This window comes from Hylobates moloch, unplaced genomic scaffold (genome assembly GCF_009828535.3).
Source record: "Hylobates moloch isolate HMO894 unplaced genomic scaffold, HMol_V3 SCAFFOLD_6, whole genome shotgun sequence".
Classification (NCBI taxonomy): domain Eukaryota; kingdom Metazoa; phylum Chordata; class Mammalia; order Primates; family Hylobatidae; genus Hylobates; species Hylobates moloch.
Window position 1 is genome coordinate 5753818 of NW_026652281.1, and position 22926 is coordinate 5776743.

At 46.5% G+C, this 22926-nt stretch overlaps 1 protein-coding gene across 2 annotated transcripts in view; it reads right to left on the minus strand.

Annotated features, from left to right (window-relative positions):
- ATP2C2 (ATPase secretory pathway Ca2+ transporting 2) overlaps nucleotides 1-22926 on the minus strand; it is an 88240-nt gene that overhangs the window by 50001 nt on the left and 15313 nt on the right. For both annotated transcript variants that reach the window (XM_032156305.3, XM_032156304.2), the window contains exons 2-3: nucleotides 9007-9117; nucleotides 2342-2458 (exon numbers count right to left, since the gene is read on the minus strand). In XM_032156305.3, the coding sequence (XP_032012196.1) occupies nucleotides 2342-2458; nucleotides 9007-9117 (228 nt within the window). The remainder of the gene's footprint in view (nucleotides 1-2341; nucleotides 2459-9006; nucleotides 9118-22926) is intronic.

Genomic DNA, 22926 nt, shown 5'->3' on the forward strand with positions numbered 1-22926 from the left:
GAAGGCTAAGGCAGAAGGATCACTTGGGCCTGGGAAGTTGAGGCTACATTCAGCCGTGTTTATGCCACTGCACTCCTGCTTGGACAGCAGAGAAACTGTATCCCAGAAAAAAAAAAAAAGCACCAGGTCTGGGCACCTTGATTCCCAGGCTGCCAGGCTCCTGTCCCCTCAGGGACTCTGCACCCTGCCCTCTAGCGACGCCCTCCATCCACATCCTCACACGGCTTCTCTCCTCATTTCACTCAGGTCTCTGCCCCCGAGATGCCACCTCCTCAGAGCACCAGCCCAGTGCCTCCCTGCCGTCCCGTCCAGAGCCTTAGGTCATGCTAAGGTAGAATTCCTAATGGTGAGACTCCTGAGACAGAGGGACAGGGCTGCCTTGTGAGGTGATGAGTTCCCTGTCACGGGGGCAAGGATAGGAGAATCGCAACACTTGGCACGCAGCAGGAACTCAACACATGTAAGCAATTAATAAGGGAGTGCAGACAGAACCTGTATACGCAAGGGCAGGAAAACCCAGCCGTCAGGAGCTCCCGTCCAGTCCTACAAGGATTCCCACAGATGCATTGCTGAACCGACAAGCTATAAGATGAATGAGCAGGTCCTCTGCTCTCAAGAAATTTAAGAGATTTCATTCTGGGGAACACCCTGGCTGGAGGCTGGAAGAGGATCCTTGGTGAGAAGGAAGATGTTCACAGTGGGTTTCGACAGGACAGAGGGGAAGGAGGACAACCAGGGGAAGTGGGGGAGCGGGTCCTAGTGGAAGGGGTGCCAGGGCAGAGCAAAGAGACCTCCAGCTGCAGAGGGGAGCTCCTCTCTCCCAGCCCACGTCTCAGCCTCCTTCCCTGAACCCCAGCTTCCGGGAGCCTCTGCTGCCTCTTCTCAGCCCTGCAGTTTTAGGAAGCTTCGGGGCTAGCCAGAACCACCTGCATACCCAGAAGCCTCTTTTGATGCCAAAACGCATCGATGAATAACATTCCCAGAACACTGAGAACTGAGCCGTGATCAGGGAGGGGACCTCAAGGAGAGTGGAGACAGAGGATGCTGCACGGAGGACTGTGATTGGTTCCGGAATCGACCAATGGAGGAAGCTGTAAACACAGCCAATAGGAAGGCAGCTGAAGCCTGGGGCAGCCCAGCGGCCAGAGAATGAAGAAGGGGATGTCAGGGATGGGGCCAAGAGCATGCAAAAGGCTGGAAAAGGGGATCTAAGGCCATCTAAATGCCCTCAGGCACCTGGAAAATTCTGCCTGCTCACTGGGCCTTTCTGAACTGGTCCTGCAAAGGTGGCGGGGGGTGCAGACTTCCAGACTGGAACTTGGAGCCATGTCAATTGCAGTTTTTTCTTTCCTCTTCTTAGTGGCTTCCAGGCATTTGACTGTGTGCCATTCATTCAGCACCGCGCCAGCACCAATAGCAGCAGATAGCAAGGAAAGGGGCCCTGGGTGCAGCTCTCTGGCTGCACTTCTCTGCACTGATCCTCACTGCTATGTGACTTTGGGCTCAGGTTACAGATTCTATGGCACACTCAGTTAAATCTGAATTTCAGATAAAGAACTTTTTGTTTTTAGTATAAGCATGTCCACTGTAATATTTGGAACACACTTATACTAGAAATTGCTTCTTGTTTATCTATCTGAAATTCACTTTGTTGTTGTTGTTGTTTGAGACAGGGTCTCACTCTGTCCTCCAGGCTGGAGAACAGTGGCACAATCTCAGTTCACTGCAGCCTCCACCTCCCGGGTTCCAAGAATCCTCCCACCTCAGCCTCCTCAGTAGCTGGGATTACAGGCATGCACTACCACATCTGGCTAAATTTTATATTTTTAGAAGAGACGGGGTTTCACCATGTTGGCCGGGCTGGTCTTGAAATCCTGGGCTCAAGTGATCCACCCGCCTCAGCCTCCCAAAGTACTTGGATTACAGGCGTGAGCCACCACGGCTGGCCTGAAATTGAAATTTAACAGGGCATCCTATATTGTTATTTGCTAAACCTGGCAACTCTGGGGAAATCTTTCAACTTCTGCACTTCTCCTTCCTCATGTGCAAATCCCCGATTAGGAGGACGATTAGTAAGTGCATGCTTACTTATTCACTTACTCATTTTGTGTGGGGCCCGGGGCCTGCTCAACTGTCTACGAAAGTAATCGCTGTTTTTCCTGATCCCGGCTGCCTGGGAGTTGGTGATTTGCTCATGATTGATGCTCAGGCTGGCTGGGGCAGCGCGAAACGGGTGGAAGCTGTCCAGGGATGCCTTCCATCAACACTGAAAGATGGAATGGCTGCCCCACCCTCCCCGTCTTATGCTTGTTAATGCAAAGAATGACACCTCTGGTCCTACCTGATCCAGATATTTCTTCCACACAGGTTCGCTGTTGTCAGCAACAAACTCATTCCAGCCATGGGCCAGCCGGCGCTGCGTCACCGAGAACTCCGACAACCCAGTGTGTAAGTCCACCTGGAAAGAGAGGTCAGGCACAAGCTCACCAATGGGCCCAGCAAGGAATGAGGCAACAAGGGACAGCCTCCCATTCTGAAAGGCAGCCGCTTCCATGATGGACCAGAGACACGGGCTTGTCCACCAAGGTTCTGGGACTTGTTCAAAGACCCCGTGCAGATGGGGCAGAGAGAGGAGGAAAAGGCACAGGCCAGTGACCATTATAATTACAGCAGAAAAGATGACTCTGGTGTTAAATTTCAACAAATGGAAGTGCAGCGTAGACTTCTAGAAATGCAGAAACACATATTTTCTTCTTAAAAAAAATAGGTCTTGGGAATGTAAAATGGTGCAGGTGTTACGGAAACTGTGTGGTGGTTCCTCAAAAAATTAAAAAGGGAGCTACCAGATCCACCAATTCCACTTCGGGGTATACACCCAAAGGAACTGCTAGCGGGGCTCCAAGAGATGTTTGTACAACCACATTCACAGCACGGTTCACAAAAGCAAAAAGGAGGAAACAAGCCACCAATCTGTCGAGGGATGAATGAATGCATGAAACGTGGTGTACACGCACAATGAAATACTATTTAGCCTCAGAACAAAAGAAAATGCTGACACATGCTACAACATGGATACACCTTTAAGTTGAACCTTGAGGATGAAGTGAAATAAACGAGTCACAAAAAGACAAATTCTGTTGATTCCACATATGAATGACCTAGACTAGTCAAATTCACAGAGACAAAAAGTAGAATGGTGGGTGCCAGAGGCTGGAGGGAGAGGGAATGGGGTGTGAATGTTTAATGGAGACAGATTCAGTTTTACTGGATGAAAAGAATACTGGAGATGCTCATGTACCCTGCCTTGCTGACTGTGGGTCTTAAGACCCTCCCATGAGAGGGTCCCAACCTGTAGTCTGGGGGAAGGAATGATGTCATGAAGCTTCCCTCAGAACCCAAAGACAGGATTCAGTGAGTTTTGAAGTAGCTGAACACGAGGATCCTCCTGGAGAGTGGCATCCAGGGAGATGTTTGAACAATCATGTTCATAGCAGCACTGGGCATGGAAGCTCTGTGCCCCTTCCCCCATTACCTGCCCTATGCGTCTCTTCATAGTTACCTTTGCCTTTATAATAAACTGGTAGGGCTTTGTGGCCCACGTCTGTAATCCCAGCACTTTGGGAGGCCAAGGCAGGCAGAACACCTGAGTTCGGGACTTCGAGACCAGCCTGACCAACATGAAGAAACCCTGTGTCTACTAAAAATACAAAATTAGCCAGGCGTGGTGGCATGCGCCCGTAATCCCAGCCACTCAGGAGGCTGAGGCAGGAGAATGGCTTGAACCTCGGAGGCAGAGGTTGCAGTGACCTGACATCGCACCATTGCACTCCAGCCTGGGCAACAACAGCGAAACTCCATCTCAAAAAAAAAAAAATTATAATAAACTGGTAAATGTTAAAAAAAAAAATTCTGGAGACAGAGAATGGTGATGGTTGTGCAACAGTGTGAATGTACTTAATGCAACTACAATGTACACTTCAAAATGGTTAAGGCCGGGCACAGTGACTCACACCTGTAATCCCAAAACTTCAGGAGGCTGAGGTGGGGAGATGGCTTGAACCTAGGAGTTCAAGACTAGTCTGGGCTATATAGCACGATCTTGGCTCTACAAAAAATTAAAAAAATTAGCCCATTGTGGTGGCAGACTCCTGTAGTCTCAGCTACTCAGGAGGCTGAGGCAGGAGGATTGCTTAAGCCCAAGAGGTGGAGGCGGCACTGGGCCTTGATTGCAGCACTGGACTCGAGCCTCAGCAACAGAGTGAGACGTCTTGGAAAAAAAAAAAACAAAAACATGATTAAAATAGTAAATTTTATGTTGTGTATTTACCACAATCAGACATTTTTAAAAATAGGCCTGTCTTAAGAAACAAGAGTATTTTTTGAAAAGATATACAAAACTGACAAACTTTTAGCCAGGCTAAGAAAAAAAGAGGGAAGAACCAAATAAATACAAACAGAAATGAAAACAGAGACTTTACAAATTACATCACAGAGATTCAAAGGGCCATTAGTGGCTACCATGAGCAACTATATGCCAATAAATTGGAAAATATAGAAGAAATGGATAAATTCCTAGACACACAGAACCTACCAAGATTGAACCATGAAGAAATCCAAAACCTGAATACACCAATAACAAGAAATACAATCGAAGCCATAATAAAAAGTCTTCCAGTTAGGAAAAGCCCAGGACCCAGTGGCTTCACTGCTGAATTCTACCAAACATTCAAAGAATCGATACCAATCCCATTTAAATTATTCCAAAAAATAGATGAGGAGGGAATACTTTCATTTGACGAGGCCAGTATTACCCTGATACCAAAACCAGACAAAAACACATTTAAAAAAGAAAACTACTGGCCAATACCACTGATGACTATTGATGCAAAAATCCTCAGCAAAATACAAGCAAATTGAATGCAATAACACATTAAAATGAAAATTCATCATGACCAAGTGCGATTTATCCCAAGGGTGCAAGGATGGTTTACCACACACAAATTAATGTGACACATCTTATCAACAGAATGAAAGACAAAAACCATATGATCATTTCAATTAATGCTGAAAAAAGGTGACAAAATTCAACATCCCTTCGTGATAAAAACCCTAAAAAAACTAGGTATAAAAGGAACGTATCTCAATGTAATAAAAGTCATATATGACAGACCCAGGGCTACTGTCATACCGAATGAGGAAAAACTGAAAGCTTTTCCTGTAGGATACCCACTTTTACCACTATTATTCAACAGAATACTGTAAGTTCTAGCTAGAGCAATCAGGCAAGAGTAAAAAATAAAGGGCATCCAAATTGGAAAGGAAGAAGTCAAATTATTCTTGTTTGCAAATGATATAATCTTATATCTGAAAAAACCTAAAGACTCCACCTAAAACTATTAGAACTCATAAACAGAATCAGTAAAGTCAGAGGACACAAACTCAAATTATAAACATCAGTAGCATTGCTATACGCTAAGAGAAAGCAATCTGAAAAAGCAATCAATTAAGTAATCCCATTTACAACAGCTACAAATTAAATATCTAGGAATTAACTTAAAGAAGTAAAAGATCTCTACAATGAAAACTATAAAACATTGATGCGAGAAACTGAAGAAGACACAGAAAAATGGAAAGATATTCCATGTTCATGGGTTGGAAAAATCAATATAGTTAAAATGTCCATACTACCCAAAGCAATCTATAGATTTAATGGAATCCCTATTATAATAACAATGACATTCTTAACAGAAATAGAAAAAACAATTTAAAAATTTATATGCAACCACAAAAGACCCAGAATAGCCAAAGCTAACTTAAGAAAAAAGAACAACACTGGAGGAATCATATTACCTGACTTTAAATTATACTACAGAGCTTTAGTAACCAAAACGGCATAGTACTGTCATAAAAACAGATACAGAGATCAGTGAAACAGAACAGAGAACCCAGACATAAATCCATACATGTGCAGTGAACTCGTTTTTGACAAACATCCACTGGGGAAAGGGCAATCTCTTTAATAAATGGTACTGGGAAAACAAAATCTCCATATGCAGGAGAGTGAAATTTCACCCCCATCTCTCATTATCAATAAAAATCAAATAAAAATGGATTAAAGACGAGGTGGGCAGATTACCTGAGGTCAGGAGTTTGAGATCAGCCTGGTCAACATGGCAAAACCCCAGCTCTACTAAAAATACAAAAATTAGCTGGATGTCGTTGTGCATGCCTGTAATCCCAGCTACTGCAGGAGGCTGAGGCAGGAGAATTGCTTGAACCCAGGGGGCGGAGGTTGCAGTGAGCTGAGATTGCGCCACCGCACTCCAGCCTGGGCGACAGAGTGAGACACCGTCTCAGAAAAAAAAAAGATTAAAGACTTCAATCTAAGATCACAGACTATGAAACTATCAAGAGAACATCGGGGAAACTCTCCAAGACATTGAACTGGGCAAAGATTTCTTGACTAATATACTACAAGCAGAGGCAACCAAAGCAAAAGTGGATAAATGGAATCACATCGAGTTAAAAAGCTTCTGCACAGCAAACGAAATCATCATCAAAGTGAAGAGACAACCCACAGAATGGAAGAAAATATTTGCAAACTACCCATCTGACACGGGAATGTATAAGGAGCTCAAACAACTCTATAAGAGAAAACCTAATAATCTGCTTTTAAAATGGGCCAAAGATCTGGATAGACATTTCTCAAAAGAAGACATACGAATGCGAAACAGGTACATGAACAGGTGCTCACCATCACTGATGAGAGAAATGCAAATCAAAACTACAATGAGGTATCATCTGAACACAGTTAAAACGGCTTTTATCCAAAAGTCAGGTAAGAACAAATCCTGGATACGAAGAAAAGGGAACCCTTGTACACTGTTGGTAGGAACGTTAATTAGTATGACTCTGGTGAACACTTTGGAGGGTTCCTCAAAAAACTAAAAATACACTGGGCACGGTGGCTCATACCTGTAATCCCAGCACTTTAGGAGGCCAGGGCGGGCAGATCATGAGGTCAGGAGATCGAGACCATCCTGGCTAACACAGTGAAACCCCATCTCTACTAAAAATCCAAAAAAAAATTAGCCGGGCATGGTGGCAGGCACCTGTAGTCCCAGCTACTCAGGAGGCTGAGACAGGAGAATGGCATGAACCCGGGAGGTGGAGCTTGCAGTGAGCAGAGATTGTGCCACTGCACTCCAGCTTGGGCGACAGAGTGAGACTCCATCTCAAAAAAAAAAAAAGGAAATAGAAAAAAAACCCAAAAAACTAAAAATACAACTATTATATGATCCCCAATCCCACTCCTAGATACATAACCAAAAGAAAGGAAATCAGAATATTGAAGAGCTATCTGCACTCCCATGTTTATCGCAGGAGTATTCACAATAGCCAAGGTTTGGAAAGAGCCTACGTGCCCATCAACAGACAAATGAATAAAGAAAATGTGATACATATACACAATGGAGTACTATGTACCCATAAAAAAGAATGAGATCCTGTCATCTGCAACAACATGGATGGAACTGGAGGTCATTATATTAAGTCAAATAACATAGTGGCCTCCAGATGCAGAAAGGCAAACTTTGCAGGTTCTCACTGATTTGTGGGAGCTAAAAATTAAAATAACTGAACTCATGGAGATAGTAGGATGGTTACCAGGGCCTGGTAAGGGTAGCTGGGAGAAAGTGGAGAGGGCTATGGGTACAAAAATATAGTTAGAAGGAATAAATAAGACCTAGTATTTGCTGGCACGACAGGGTGACTGTTGTCAAAAATAATTTAATTGTACATTTTAAAATAACGAAAAGAGTGTAAGTGGATGACTTGTAACACAAAGGATAAATGCTTGAGGTAATGGAGACCCCGTTTGCCCTGATGTGATTATTATACAGTGTATGCCTGTATCAAAGTATCTCTGGAACCCATAAATATACACCTACTATGTACCCACAAAAATCAAAAATAAAAAAGAAACAGTAGCTAAAACAATTATATTGTGCCCAACGCCATTCAAGCTCTTTCTGTAAACAAATTCATCAAATACAGCTAATTTATGAGTCACTCATAATGGAAGGAAACTTTGCTGTTCTGGTCACAACAAAAGTGTCCTTGTTTTTAAAAAGCCAGTAACAAGAAAACTGTACTTGCTGGTAGAGGAAACAGGGAAAACAGAATTGATTTCTAGACTCTTTAGAATGGTGAAAGAAAATCGAGCTCATCTTCTAGGTAGGGATAATGTCTAGACAGAGAAGAAATACTTCCTCCCCTTTTCCAAATACTAATACACAGGACTTGAATTTAAAGAGACTTGAGCTCCTCTCAAGAAAAGACACATCAAACATTGGCTTCCAGCTTCCCGAAATTGTAGCATGTGCCCTTTTCCTGGGGGCTTTTTATTTGCTCTCCCAAAATGTAGTGGCAATGAGTACGCACATGCACGCACGCATGCACACACACACACAAACACGTGTGCAATGCAAATGTTTCTTGACTTGCACTGGCCAGGAAATAATTCAAACTCACTGGAGAAACTTGGGAGAATTTGGTTTTAGTACCTGGCAACTCCACGGATTATAAAAGACGACGGTGGGCATACCGGATGACGAAGAGTTTGGGCTCTGATGTGAAACAGCTGGACTCCACGCTGGGCTGTGCTACCTCTAACACTGGACTGTGCTACCTTCTGTGTCTCAACTTCATCTTCCATCCCTTCATGTTTTTGCCAAGAAATGTGAGGCTGAAGAGACGCAGCGTACACAAGAGTGTCTGAAAGGACGGCATTTTCCAGTAAGGGCCTGGGGAAGATGAGCTCTACTGACAAGTACTGATATTCTACCTGTGGAATCTGAACCATTCAACATCAACAATATTTTCCAACCTTGATGATAAAATTGATCCCAACACAGAATTTCAAAGCACTGTTCAGGGCTTTGTGTTGCTTTCTTTTAAACATAAAACCTTATCACGATTAGCACCAGATGCAAATTCAATTCTTACACAAAACGCTTTGGCCAAATCCTCCTTCTGGCATTTGCACGCTTCCTTTGGGGGCAGGGCTGTCACCTTCTTCTCTCTCTCTGTGGCTTTCAGCTCACTCTGTTCATCAATCTGTGAAAAGAGCAGGGTTGCTGTTTAGCAGATTGAACTTTTGTACTGATGAATTTTTAAATTTATTTTTTATTTTTATTATTTTTTTTGAGATGGAGTCTCACTCTGTCACCCAGGCTGGAGTGCAGTAGCATGATCTCAGCTCACTATAACCTCCACTTCCTGGGTTCAAGAGATTCTCCTGTCTCAGCCTCCCAAGTAGCTGGGATTACAGGTACACATCACCACACCACACTAATTTTTTTTGGTATTTTTAGTAGAGATGAGGTTTCACCATGTTGGCCAGGTTGGTCTCAAACTCCTGACCCCAGGTGATCTGCTTGCCTCGGCCTCCCAAAAGTGCTGGGATTACAGGTGTGAGCCACTGTGCCCAGCCACGTGTGTTTTTTTTAAAGCATAACACACACACACAAATTGTGCACATGTGTACAGCTCACAAACTAACCCTTATAATCAGCCTCCAAATTAAGAAACAGATATGACTAGTCCCCTGATGCTCCCTCAGCCTACCTACCTACCTGAGGGGTAACTGCTATCATGGTTTCAATCCTCATAGATTAGGTTTGCCAGGGTTTGAACTTTATGGAAATGGTGCCATGCAGTATACACTCATACATGCTTTCTTGTCTGATTTCTTTCACTCAACATTGTTAGTAAGATTTATACAAGATATTGCATGTAGCAACAGTATGCTAATTTTCACAGCAGCTGAATATTCCACTATATGAGTAGATCACAGTGTATTTGTTGTCCTATTGACGAATATCTTGGTTCCAGTTGTTAGTTGTTGGCTAATACTGATGCATCTATTTTTAAGCAAGCTTTTTTTTTTTTTTTTTTTTTTTTTTGTCACCCAGGCTGGAGTGCAGTGGTGCAGTCATAGCTCACGGCAGCCTCAACCTCCCAGGCTCAGGTGATCCTCCTGCTTTAGCCTCCTGAATAGCAGGACCACAGGTGCATGCTATTGTGCCTGGCTAATTTTTAAATATTTTGTAGAGACAGGGTCTCCCTATGTTGCCCAGGCTGAGCCCACTTATTTAACAGAATTGAAACTTGTAGGCGGACAGAGTAGGGCAACAACGTACATATTTAGAATCCTGAACCTCAGAATTCCAGGATTCTCCATCAAGTGTGCACCATATTGCAGAGAGTGCCTCCTGCTGATGATAGGTGGTATCACAGCCTGGTTCTATGGGACATTTTAAATAACCCAAGAAAAAGCGAGGGGAAGCACAACCAAGTTCTGGAAGTCCCAGCACTCAGTGTTGAGAGCCACGGGCCTGGAAAGAAGCCAAGTGAAACACCTGGAGGCTTCGGGAGGCTTTGCTAATACAAAGGAGACCTCAGAAACAGGAAAGTGTGAGGTATTTTTGTAAAACCATTCCTAGCATCCTGATACCCAGGATGTGATGCTCATCTTTTCCTTTTCCACCAGGTTATTGGAAACTGGGAAAGAGGAAGCAGGAGAGGTACTGAGTAACTTCCTCCTTTAGCTGTAATAGAGATTGCAAATCCCACTCTTCCTTCTTGCCAGCCGCCCTTCCCATCCCCAAACCATCTCCTCCCAAATGCCTGTTTGCTTAGAAAAGCTGTGCTAGCCACCTCGGTTTCCTGGGGCTTCTTCTCACTCATGCCCAGTGCCCAGGAGCACAGCAGCGATTACACAGATCTTTAAGCAGGCTTAGCCATCCATTGGGAGCCCTCTTTAAGTCAACATTGCATTTTTTGTAGAGTTACTTCAAAGAAAAATGTGGATTGCACAAGACCTTTCCCCCCATTCTCAAAATCTGCTTCCGTTGTACCAAATAAAAGTGCTAGATTCTTGCTCACACCACACGTGGAGGCAGGCTGGGGGCTTGGCACTACCCCCATCCCCTGCGCTCCCTCAGCTGCCCTCAGCCTTGCCATTTCTCACTCACTACACCGAATTCACTTTTCCTTTTTTTTTTTTTTTTGAGGTGGAGTCTCGCTCTGTCACCCAGGCTGGAGTGCAGTGGTGCGATCTCAGCTCACTACAACCTCCTCCTCCGGGGTTCAAGTGAGTCTCCTACCTCAGCCTCCTTAGTAGCTGGGACTACAGGCACGCACCACCATGCCTCGCTAATTTGTTTTTGTATTTTTAGTAGAGATGGGGGTTTCACCATGTTGGCCAGGCTGGTCTCAAACTTCTGACCTCGGGTGATCCGCCCACCTCAGCCTCCGAAAGTGCTGAGATTACAGGTGTGAGCCACTGCACCTGGCTCGAAACACACAAATCCCATCACACACACACACACACACATGCCCCATGCTTGAAAACACTTGCAGAGATTCCAGTGCTCTCAGGATAAGAGCCCAACTACGTTCAGTGTGACTGCCCAGAACCCACACATGTTACAACATGGATGAACCTTGAAGACGTTTTGCCTGGTGAAATAAGCCAGACCCGAAAGGACAAATCCTATAGGATTCCAGTTACAGGAGGTCCCTAAAATAGTCAAACTCACACAGACAGAAAGGAGAGCAGAGGTTACCAGGGGCTGGGGAGTTTGCGTTTAATGACCACAGAGTCTCTTTGGGAAAGATGAAAGAGTTTTGGAGGCAAATGTTGGTGATGGTTGCATAACAATGGGAATATACTTAATGCCAGTGAACCATACCCTTAAAAATGGTTTAAATGGTGAATTTTATGTTATGTATATTTTACCACAATAAAAATCCAGAAGAAAAGGGCCAGACACTGTGGCTCATACCTGTAATCCCAGCACTTTGGGAAGCCGAGGCAGGCAGATCATCTAAGGTCAGGAGTTCTAGACCAGCCTGGCCAACATGGTATTATGTAAAAATACAAAAATTAGCCAGACATGGTGGCAGGCATCTGTAATCTCACCTACCCGGGAGGCTGAGTCAGGGAGAATTGCTTGAACCTGGAAGGTGGAGGTTGCAATGAGCCAAGATCGTGCCACTGCACTCCAGCCTGGGCAACAGAGTGAGAATTTTCTAAAAAAAAAAAAAAAAAAGAAAAAGAAAGAAGAAAAGGATCAAAGCCACCCATTCCTGTGCCTTTGAGGGCAGGACTAGCATGTGCCCCCAACCTTTCTCAGGTGCTCTGGACATCTGAAGGCCCAGGGCTGTCCACCCACATGTCCCTGGAGAATGAGCTAGGTGGATTGAGGAGGTCATGAGGGGACAGGGTACCATGCTGCAGTGACACTGGAGGGGAGGGGGGGTTGGCCGCAGAAACCTCCCTCACTCCCCTGTGTTTTGTGACTGCGGGGGCAGAGTCCAGAGCCCAAAGGAGAGAGGACCCAGCCTCCGACTTCCCTGTGTGAGTTAAAGCCACCTACACACTCCCAGCTCTGTAACCAAGGGTACTGGAAACAGGGACTCAACTCACAGCAGCACAGTTCACGAGACCCAAGAGTCAGACACTGCCCAATGCCCATCCATGGATTATGGAGAAGCAAAATGTGGTTCATCCAGACAGTGGAGCATCAACTCAGCCTGGAACAGGAATGCAATACCGATGCACGTGGATGTTGTTAAACTGTGGCCTCGGCAAAACCGTTCTCTGAAAGCGTAACACACCTGATACACCAGAATGTGACTTTATCTAGAGGGGGTCTTTACAGAAGTGATCAAGGTCAGATGAGGTCAAATACGACCGATGTTCTTGCAAAAAGGAGAATTTTGCAGAGATAAACATGCACACAGCGAAGTCCATGTGGAGACACAGGAGACAACCGTGTGATGACGGAAGCAGAGGCTGGAGGGACGTGTCCATTGGTCAACAAACGCTGGGGATTGCTGGCCATGCTGGAAGCTTGAAGAGAAGCATGGAACAGATTCTCCCCTGGAGCCTCCAGAGAGAGCACAGCCCTCCTGACTCCTTGAGTTTTGACTGCTAGCTTCTAGAACTGTGAGACAATACACTGAAATTTAGGCCACCACATTTTTGCTACTCGGTGACCACAGACCTGGGAAACACACTTGCTACAACACAGATGAACCTGGAAGACGTCACGCTAAGCGGAAGAAGCCAGACACAACAAGCCACACGGTATGTGATTCTACTCACAGGAAATGCCCGGGACAGGCAAACTCGTAGGAGCAGAAAGCAGATTGGGACTGGGGAAGGGGGAATGGGGAGAAACTGCTAATGGGTACAGGGTTTCCTTCAAATGTTTCAGAACTGAATAGAAGTGGTGGTCACATGACTTTGTGAGTGTACTAGATCCCATTACAATGTTTGCTGTGAGATGGTTGATTTTGTTATGTGAATTTCACCTCAATAAAATACGAATTTTGTTTTTTGTTTTTGAGGCAGAGTCTTGCTCTGTTGCTCAGGCTGGAGCGCAGTGGCGTGATCTCGGTGCACTGCAACCTCCACCTCCCAGGCTCAAGCAATTTGATTCTCCCACCTCAGCCTCCTGAGAAGCTAGGACTACAGGTGTGTGTCATCACACCAGGGCTTTTTTTTTTTTTTTTTTTTTTGGTATTTTTAATTGAGAGAATGTTTTGCCATGTTGCCCAGGCTGGTCTTGAACTCCTGGACTAAAGTGATCCACCTGCCTTGGCCCCCTACAGTGCTAGGATTACAGGCGTGAGCCACCATGCCCAGCCTTTTTGTTTTTTTAAAGCCATTTACAAGCTACAGGCAGTAACTCCCTCCACCACCTAGAAACTGTCCTCCTGACTCTCCCCTGGGTCCCATCTGCGTCAGTCACAGCCCCCTCCACCCCCACTCCCCCCACACCCATAGCCTCCCATCCACTGGCCTCCCATCCTCTGTCCTCGTCCTCTCTTTGCTGGCTCCTCCCATAAACATCTCAGCATGGGTTTCCACTCTAAACATAACCTCTTTTCTGGGCCTTACATTGGAAATACACCTGCTCCTTCCTCATTAGCCAACCTCCAGCTTTTAGAAGGAGTGTCTACACTTGCTGTCTCTATCTTTTCATTTCCCATCCACTTCTCAGCCCACTTCAGCCAAATCTCCAGGTCGTTCCGGTGTTTCAAGGCCACCGGGACATAGCCCTGGACCCAAATCATTGTGAGTGAGTGCTTGCTCTGCCTCACTCCAGTCTCGTGACTCTCGGGAAACAGAGCCCCTGGGTTGGTGACTGGGCTCGTAGATGCTGCCACTCCTCGCCCTGCATTTGGGGGACTCCTACCTGGGACGCTCACCTGGGCACCCCCCTCATCTCCTTAAGAATGCATAGGGGCCAGGAGGCCTAATCTGCCCTGGGTTGATTCCAATCACACAGCTCCATAATCTAAATGGCACTTACTGTATCCTTTGTTGAAAACAGCACTGCCTACTCTGTTTGCAGAAACTGCAGACTCTGGTATGGCCCCTATCCCTGTACCCAACTCTAAACACACACTCACTTATCTCCAAGTGGGCCCATGCCGCCTGCTGATCAGGACATTGCCATGACCCAGACTGGCCCACCTTGAAGCTGAGGCACTCAAAAACTGGAAACAAACTCAGGGTAGATTGTGGGGAAGGGTGATCAACCGTGATGCACCTACGCTGTCAGGCAGCCAAAAACATCCCCTGAGTTGCACCAAGCCTCCATTCTAGGCCCACCCACCAGTTTACAGGAAATATTGGAGATAGCAGACACACTGAATGACACCATGGGGACATGATCACTAGACTGTGGGAACTGTAGGACACACAGCCCAGCCTCCCCAGCATGTAAACTACAACAAAAACACAAGAATGGGCCGGGTGCAGTGGCTCACGCCTGTAATCCCAGCACCTTGGGAGGCCAAGGCAGGCAGATCACCTGAGGTCTGCCGTTCGAGACCAGCCTTGTCAACATGGTGAAAGCCCATCTGTACTAAAAATACAAGAATTAGCCGGGCCTGGTGGTGGGCACCTGTAATCCCAGATACTCAGGAGGCTGACATAGGAGAATCGCTTGAACTCAGGAGGCAGAGGTTGCAGTGAGCTGAGATCACGCCACTGCACTCCAGCCTGGGCAACAAGAGCAAAACTCCATCTCAAAACAAAACAAAACGAAAAACACAAGGATGAAACGTGCAGAGGCAGAGTACCAACAGAGACCCCAGCCAAGCGCAGGCTGGGATCTCACTTGAGTCCTGATTTGAATAAACCAGCGTGCAGCTGTGTTTACGAGCCCACCAAGGGAACCTCAACAATGGCCAATATTTGATTTTCTCTGATTGTTAATATTTTATGATATGCTAATGGTAATTGTGGTATTTTAAAGAGTTCTTATCTTTAGCCATATATATGTGAAATATTTATAGACGAAATGTTAGGAAGCCTGAGATTTGTGTCAAAACAGTCTGGGGTAGAGAGGAGTCAAGATTGGCTCCCCTCCTTGGCACTGGGTAATAGAGTCATGTGGGCTCATTCCATTATTCTGTCTATTTCTGCATATGATTGGAATTCTCCAATACAAAATACAAAATTAAATAGTATAAAATTAAAGAGAAAAGATGTGTTACACGATTTGACCTAAGGAGACGTCACTGCTATGTCATCAAACAATAGAAAAAAAAACCTTTTGCAGAACAATCGTCATAATATAATCCTAGTTTTGCTTAAAAAAAAAAAAAGAGGAAGGAAGGAAAGATGAAGGGAGGGGAGGGAAGGGGAGTCACATACAAGAAATTGGAAACAGTTTCAATTCAACTTTGTGTGTGAGCTTCCCATGGCTGCTTGGTCTCCAGGGCTGTAACAAACAACTAACACAAACTGGGTGGCTTAAAACAACCGATATTTATTCTCTGAGTTCTGGAAGCTAAAACTCTGAAATCAAGATGCTGGCAGGGCCACGTTCCCACTGAACCCTGCAGGCAAGATCTTTCCTTCCTCTCCCAGTTTCTGGCGGTGGCTGACAATCTTCCGCGTTCTTGGCGTGTGCACGTATCACAGCAGTCTCTGCCTCCGCCAGCACATTGCTGTATTCCCAAGCGTCTCTCTCTGCTCTTCTTATAAAGACCCCAGTCATTGGATTAGGGCCCACACAACTCCAGTGTAACCTCATTTTAATTTGACTGCATGCATAAAGACCCTATTTCCAAATAAGGTTGCACTCGCAGGTACCAGGGGTGAGGGCGTCAACGTGTTTTTGGGAGGACACGCCTTGACCATAACAGCACGTATGTGCGTCCACAGAAGATGGGAGAGATGGCAGTAGCTGCCCCAGGGCTGGGGGCTGAAGGGTCCGAGGCTGTAGCTTCTTTTAATTTTGTAGACATCAGTCCACTGTGAATCACAAGTGTTCCTTTTGTAATGACAGTGGCACATCCTGGTAAAGGTCAGAGAGTGTCCCTAATTCTCCCCCTCTCCATCACAACTGATTTGGGCAGAACCAAAGCTTCCCTTCTTTTTTTCTTTTCTTTTCTTTTTTTTTTTTTCAGACTGAGTCTTACTCTGTCACGCAGGCTGGACAGCAGTGGTGGGATCTTGGCTCACTGCAACCTCTGCCTCTTGGGCTCAAGCCATTCTCCTGCCTCAGCCACCCGAGTAGCCGGGATTACAGGTGCCCACCACCACGCCCGGCTAATTTTTGTATTTTTAGTAGAGACGGGGTTTGAACATCTTGGCCGGGCTGCTGTCAAACTCCTGACCTCAAGTGATCCACCCACCTTGGCCTCCCAAAGTACTGGGATTACAGGCGTAAGCCACCACCCCCGGCCCCTTCTCTTTTTTAAAGTTTTTTTATAAGATGAAATCCACATAACAAAAAATTAACTGTTTCAGAGCATACAGTTCAGTGCATCTAGTACGTTCGCAATGTTGTGCAAGCGCCACGTGGAACTCATCGCCAAACACTTTCACCGCCCGCCAGAGGAAATCCCGTGCCCAGGAAGCAGGCGCTCCCCGCGCCCTTTCCAGCTCCTGGAACGACTCATCTGCTTTCCATCTCTATGGACGTCATGGTCCTGCCTACTTCACATCCATCTTCTGTGTCTGTGCCTCCTTTGGAACCCCCAAGATGTTATTTGCCTGCTGCAGATAGACCCACACGGGCGATGGTGAGTGGAGCCTCCCTAGCCCTAAGCAAACGGCCTAGAAGAGAAACGCTTCTGAGAGAAGCTGCACCAAACAAGCGCAGCTCAGGACTCATGTTTAATCTACCAGAGGCTCCCGAGGGGACCACGAAGTGCACATATGGCCCTTGCTGAAAGGTGAGTTGGAGCTGTGAGCTCACTCCAGAGCAAGGGAGCCAGCGGCACCTCCGGGCGAACAGCCTCCCTCAGCCCAGCCCCGTTGTGGCGCCCTCCCGTCCAGCCCTCGGATTCGGTTCATTGCGAACTTGGACTGCATTAGACCCTAATGATCTTCCCTGTTAGAGGGCTGATGCAGACATGCGTTTCTTCAACATATTTGACCAAAGCCTAGCCCGTGCCTCAGTTTCCTCCCCTGGAATGTGGGGGGCTAAGGGTATAACAGCCGGGGTCCGCAGGGCTGCCGTGGGATAAAGGAAAGTGAGACTAGGCACGGTGGCTCAGGCCTGTAATCCCAGCACTTTGGGAGGCCGAGGTGGGTGGATCATTTGAGGTCAGGAGTTCGAGACCGGCCTGGCCAACATGGTGAAACTCTGTCTCTACTAAAAATACAAAAAAAGTTAGTCAAACGTGATAGCACATGCCTGTAGTGCCAGCTACCCGGGAGGCTGAGGCAGGAGAATTGCTTGAACCCAGGAGGCAGAGGTTGAAGTGAGCTGAGATAGCGCCACTGTACTCCAGCCTGGGAGACAGAGCTAAACTCCATCTCAAAAAAAAAAAAAAAAAAAAAAAGAAGGAAACAGTGAGAGTGAAGTTCCCAGCACAGTGCCTAGCACCAGGGAGCACTGAGGGCCTTAGGGTGACAGCAGTTACAAGAGGTGGGGACAGCAGGAGTCCTTGTCCTTAGAGGACACCAAGGGGCCTGAAGAGGGCTGCTACGTTTAAGAAACGAAAATACAGATGCCAGTTACCTTTGCACTCTAGATAAATACCAGATGATTTTCCAGTATACACACACACACGAGTACCACATGGGACGTGCGTGCACTTAAATTACTGTTTGAAATTCAACCACGACTGTGTGTCCTGCGTAAATCTGACGACACCAGAGGCATGAACAAGGCGAGAGATGCTCAAAACTCGCGTGGTGGTGCCCTGCTGGGGTGCAGCTAACCACGAAGGAGATGGGCAGGCCCCAGGGCAGATCGCGGGGGATCTAGAAAGGCACCCAGGAATTGTGAGAAAGCGGTTGAGAGAGGTACTGGAATGAGGGTGTCTTCTGGGCTGAGGGAAGAACAGGCGCGAAGGTGCTGAGAAGAACAAGAAAACGGCTCATGTGGGAATCCCAGATGCCTTAGGCTGTGGAAAGCACTTGGCCCCTGGGGATTTCAGAGAAAGAGAAGAGGCAGAGCGAGCCCCTGGCCTAGCGAATCCTCCAGCCGCAATCCTTCAAGAATTTCACAATATAGGCCGGGCGCGGTGGCTCATGCCTGTAATCTGAGCACTTTGGGCGGATCACGAGGTCAAGAAATCGAGACCATCCTGGCTAACATGGTGAAACCCATCTCTACTAAAAATACAAAAATTAGCCGAGCCTGGTGGCGCCCACCTGTAGCCCCAGCTACTGAGGAGGCTGAGGCAGGAGAATCGCTTGAACCTAGGAGGCGGAGGTAGCAATCAGCCAAGATTGCACCACTGCACTCTAACCCGGCAACAGAGCGAGACTCCATCTCAAAAAACAAAAACAAGGCCGGGCGCGGTGGCTCACGCTTGTATTCCCAGCACTTTGGGAGGCCGAGGCGGGCGGATCACGAGGTCAGGAGATCGAGACCATGGTGAAACCCTGTCTCTACTAAAAATACAAAAAAAAATTAGCCGGGCGTAGTGGCGGGCGCCTGTAGTCCCAGCTACTGGGAGAGGCTGAGGCAGGAGAATGTCGTGAACCCGGGAGGCGGAGCTTGCAGTGAGCCGAGAGCGCGCCACTGCACTCCAGCCTGGGCGACAGAGCGAGACTCCGTCTCAAAAAAAAAAAAAAAAAAGAATTTCACAATATAGGGCATGTAATTATTGGGACCGATGCCTTTGGAGAGATTCAATGCAAGCGTCACAATGACACAAGAACTCAACAATCCAGTGGGCTTCCTGACAAAGGTGACACTGGAGACACACACCCAAATAAGCCACACTCAGGCAGATGCTTCCTTCTTTCCAAGGCTCCTCTACCGTTCTCTCCCAAGGCACAGATCTGGGTATTCTCTAGTTTTATCTTAGCCCAGGATTCTCAGAGTATGGGCCTCAGGCCAGCGTCACCTGGAAATTGTTAGAAATGCAGATACTCAGGCCCTATCCTGGGCCTACTACCTCAGAAGCCCTAGGGGTGGGCGGACAGTCTGTGTTCCAGCAAGTTCTATAGAGGACTCTGACTGATGTGTTCAAAAGTTGATACTAGTTTTTCTTTTCTTTCTTTTTTTATTTTTTTGAGACAGAGTCTCACTCTTTCACCCAGGCTGCAGTGCAGTGGCATGATCTTGGCTCACTGCAACCTCTGCCTCCCGGGTTCGAGCCATTCTCCTGCCTCAGTCTCCCGAGTAGCTGGAGTTATAGGTACCTGCCACCATGCGCAGCTAATTTTTGTATTTTTAGTAGAGACAGGGTTTCACCATGTTGGCCAGGCTGGTCTTGAACTCCTGACCTCAAGTGATCCACCTGCCTCAGCCTCCCAAAGTGCTGGGATTACAGGCACGAGCCACTGCGCCCGGCCCAGTTTGGGCTTTTATATAGGACACTGCTGTGACCATTCACATGCAAGCCTTCCAGGAGATACGAGTGCCCAAATGTGCTCAGAAGTGGAACTTAATCTGGGGTTATCTTTCCCTCAGATCTGCACCCCCAACCCCACTGCCCACAGGTGCTGGGCAGGTGAGTGGCGACAATCAAGCTTAACACCATGTGGGAAAATGGGGAGGAACATTGCAAGAGAACTCAGAAAGGCCTGCCTATTTTTTAATGTTAGAGACAAAAAACAAACAAACAAAAACCCTAAATGCAGCCACAGGGTAGAGGAGGCAACACCAGGCCCAGACTCGGCCTAGTCTGGCTCCCCCCACCTACGCTGTGTGACCCTCAGCAAGCCCCTGGACCTTTCTGAATCACAGTTTCCTCCTCTTTAAGATGGGAATGATGATACCTCGCTGCTAGCATTGATGTGAGGAAGGGCTTCTGAAATTTCAGCCTCAGGTCAAGAGGGTCTTCAGAGATGTTTTCCAGCCCCTGAAGTTCTTTCTAGGTAGTACCTGTGTGCGTCTGTTGTGCATACGCAGTGGTAGTGTGACACCAGTGAGCAAGGAGCTAGCAACAGGACAAAGTGAGATACTTGGAGTATGAACCTTGCTCAAGGGTGGCCAGTGCATTCAGGCCAAGAGGAGACGGCTGGGCAGAGTGGTGGCCAATGCAATTGTTGGCAAGGTGAGGAGATGGGTTACATACAGGGAAATTGTGCAATAAGGAAATATACTAATGGTAATGGTAGCCGGTGTTCTTACTGTTAGTGAAAAGAGTTAAAAATATACAAAGAGCTGGCACAGACCCTGTGGTATTTATTGGGCTGGAATATATGGAGATATAGAAACAGACAGATATAAAACTAAATATAGATCTCACAACATACGCACACTTACACCCCCTCCACTGAGAGGGCCCAGGAGCCATGGCACCCAGTAAAGATGAGCACAGACTACCAGATCTTGCTTTCTAAATATAATTCTTCCGGTAAAAAGAGCCAAGGATCCTGGGAGAAATGGCTTTTTCCAGGGCCAAGGTACAGAAAGTACAAAATGAAGCTGAAGTTTCTCATTGTGCCAGAAAGGGAAGTGCTCAAAGGATAATGGAAAAAATGTCAAGAGGACATGGCAGCCACCTTGAAGAGGTTCCCATTGGCCAAATTAAGGCAACCAAGCATCAAAATAAATATTGATAGTAACAAATCATAACATATTTAATCAACTAGGACTTTGATATGGCCTGGCTCTGTGTCCCCACCCAAATCTCATTTTGAATTGTAATCTGAATTGTCATCTCCACATGTTGGGGAAGGGACCTCATGGGAGGTGATTAGATGGTGGGAGCAGTTTCCTCATGCTCTTGAGAGTGAGTGGGTTCCCACAAGATCTGATGGTTTCATATGGGGCTTCCCCCTTTGCTCAGCATTCATTCTCTCTCCTGCTGCTCTGTGCAGAGGTGCCTTCCGCCATGACTGTAAGTTTCCTGAGGCCTTCCCAGACATGTGGAAACGTGAGTCAATGAAACCTCTTTTCTTTATAAATTACTCAGTCTTGGATATTTCTTCATAGCAGCATGAGAATGGACTAATACAGAGTCCTTGCATTCCTACTGATATCAATGAATAAATGACCAAGTCAACAGGGAGAAGAGAAAGCTCTTCCTTATAGAAGACTGTAAATGAGGGAGAATGATGATGATGGTGGTGATATTGTTTGGATCCGTGTTCCCCCTGACATCTCATGTCCAATTGTAATCTCTAATGCTGGAGGTGGGCCTAGTGGGAAGTGACTGGATCATGGGGGCAGATATCTCATGAATGGTTTAGCACTATCCCCTTAGTATTGTCCTCATGATTGTGAGTGAGTTCTCAGGAGATCTGGTCATTTAAAAGCATGGGACACCTCCCCCTGCTCTCTCCCTTGCTCCTGTTTCCACCATGTAACACACTTCGCTGCTCCTTTGCCTCCCACCATGATTGGAAACTTCCTGAGGTCTTCCCAGAAGAAGCCACTGTGCTTCCTGTACAGCCTGCAGAACCGTGAGCCCAGCAAACCTCTTATCCCAATAAATCACTCAGTCTCAGGTATTTCTTCTTTTCATGTGTGCGTTTTTTGAGAAAGACTCTCACTCTGTCACCTAGGCTGGAGTGCAGTGGTACAATCTTAGTTCACTGCAACCTCTGCCTCCTGGGTTCAAACTATACTCCTGCCTCAGCCTCCCAGGTAGCTGGGATTACAGGCATGCATCACCAAGCCTGGCTAATTTTGTATTTTTAGTAGAGACCAGGTTTCACCATGTTGGCCAGGCTGCTCTTGAACTTCTGACCTCAAGTGATCCACCTGCCTTGGCCTTCCAAAGTGCTGGGATTACAGGCATGAGCCACCATGTTTGGCTTCAGGTATTTCTTTATAGCAGTGTGAGAAGGGACTAATGTAGATGGAATTAGAAAATCACCATTCAGCAAACAGTGTGATAGTAATCCATTCAGCCAAGCATTGTCCATGCATGCCAAACTTAATGAGTGAAAATGAGAATCAGATACTGACACAGTCTCAACATGTCTCTTCGTAAAATACTTAATCATTAAAAAGGAGAAAATAATAGCTTTAATTAAGGGAAACCTGGCAGACGCTGTCTTAACCAAGGGGCAAAAGTTACCCCCACCAGTAACGAGACAAATAGCTGGGTGGGCCTCTCAATACCATGTACTAAGGAGGACACAGTATCAGGCCACAAGGCTTTCTCCAGAAGTGCGTAACCTGAGCCAAATCCCAAGGAAACATTAGACAAACTCAAATCAAGGGACATCCTATGATGTCCCCGAGCCTGGAATCTGAACCTGGAATCTCTAAAAAGGTCCAGAATACAAAAGACAAGGAAAATCCACAGGAGTATTCCACACAGGAGACCAGGGGGACATGGCAACTAAGAGCCATATCCTTTCCCTGTTACAGGGACAATGCTGATTGGAACCTGTGGACTGGATTGTCATGTTGCATAGATGTTCATTTCCTGATTTTTGAACTCTGTTGTGATTAATGAAGATTGTCACTTAAA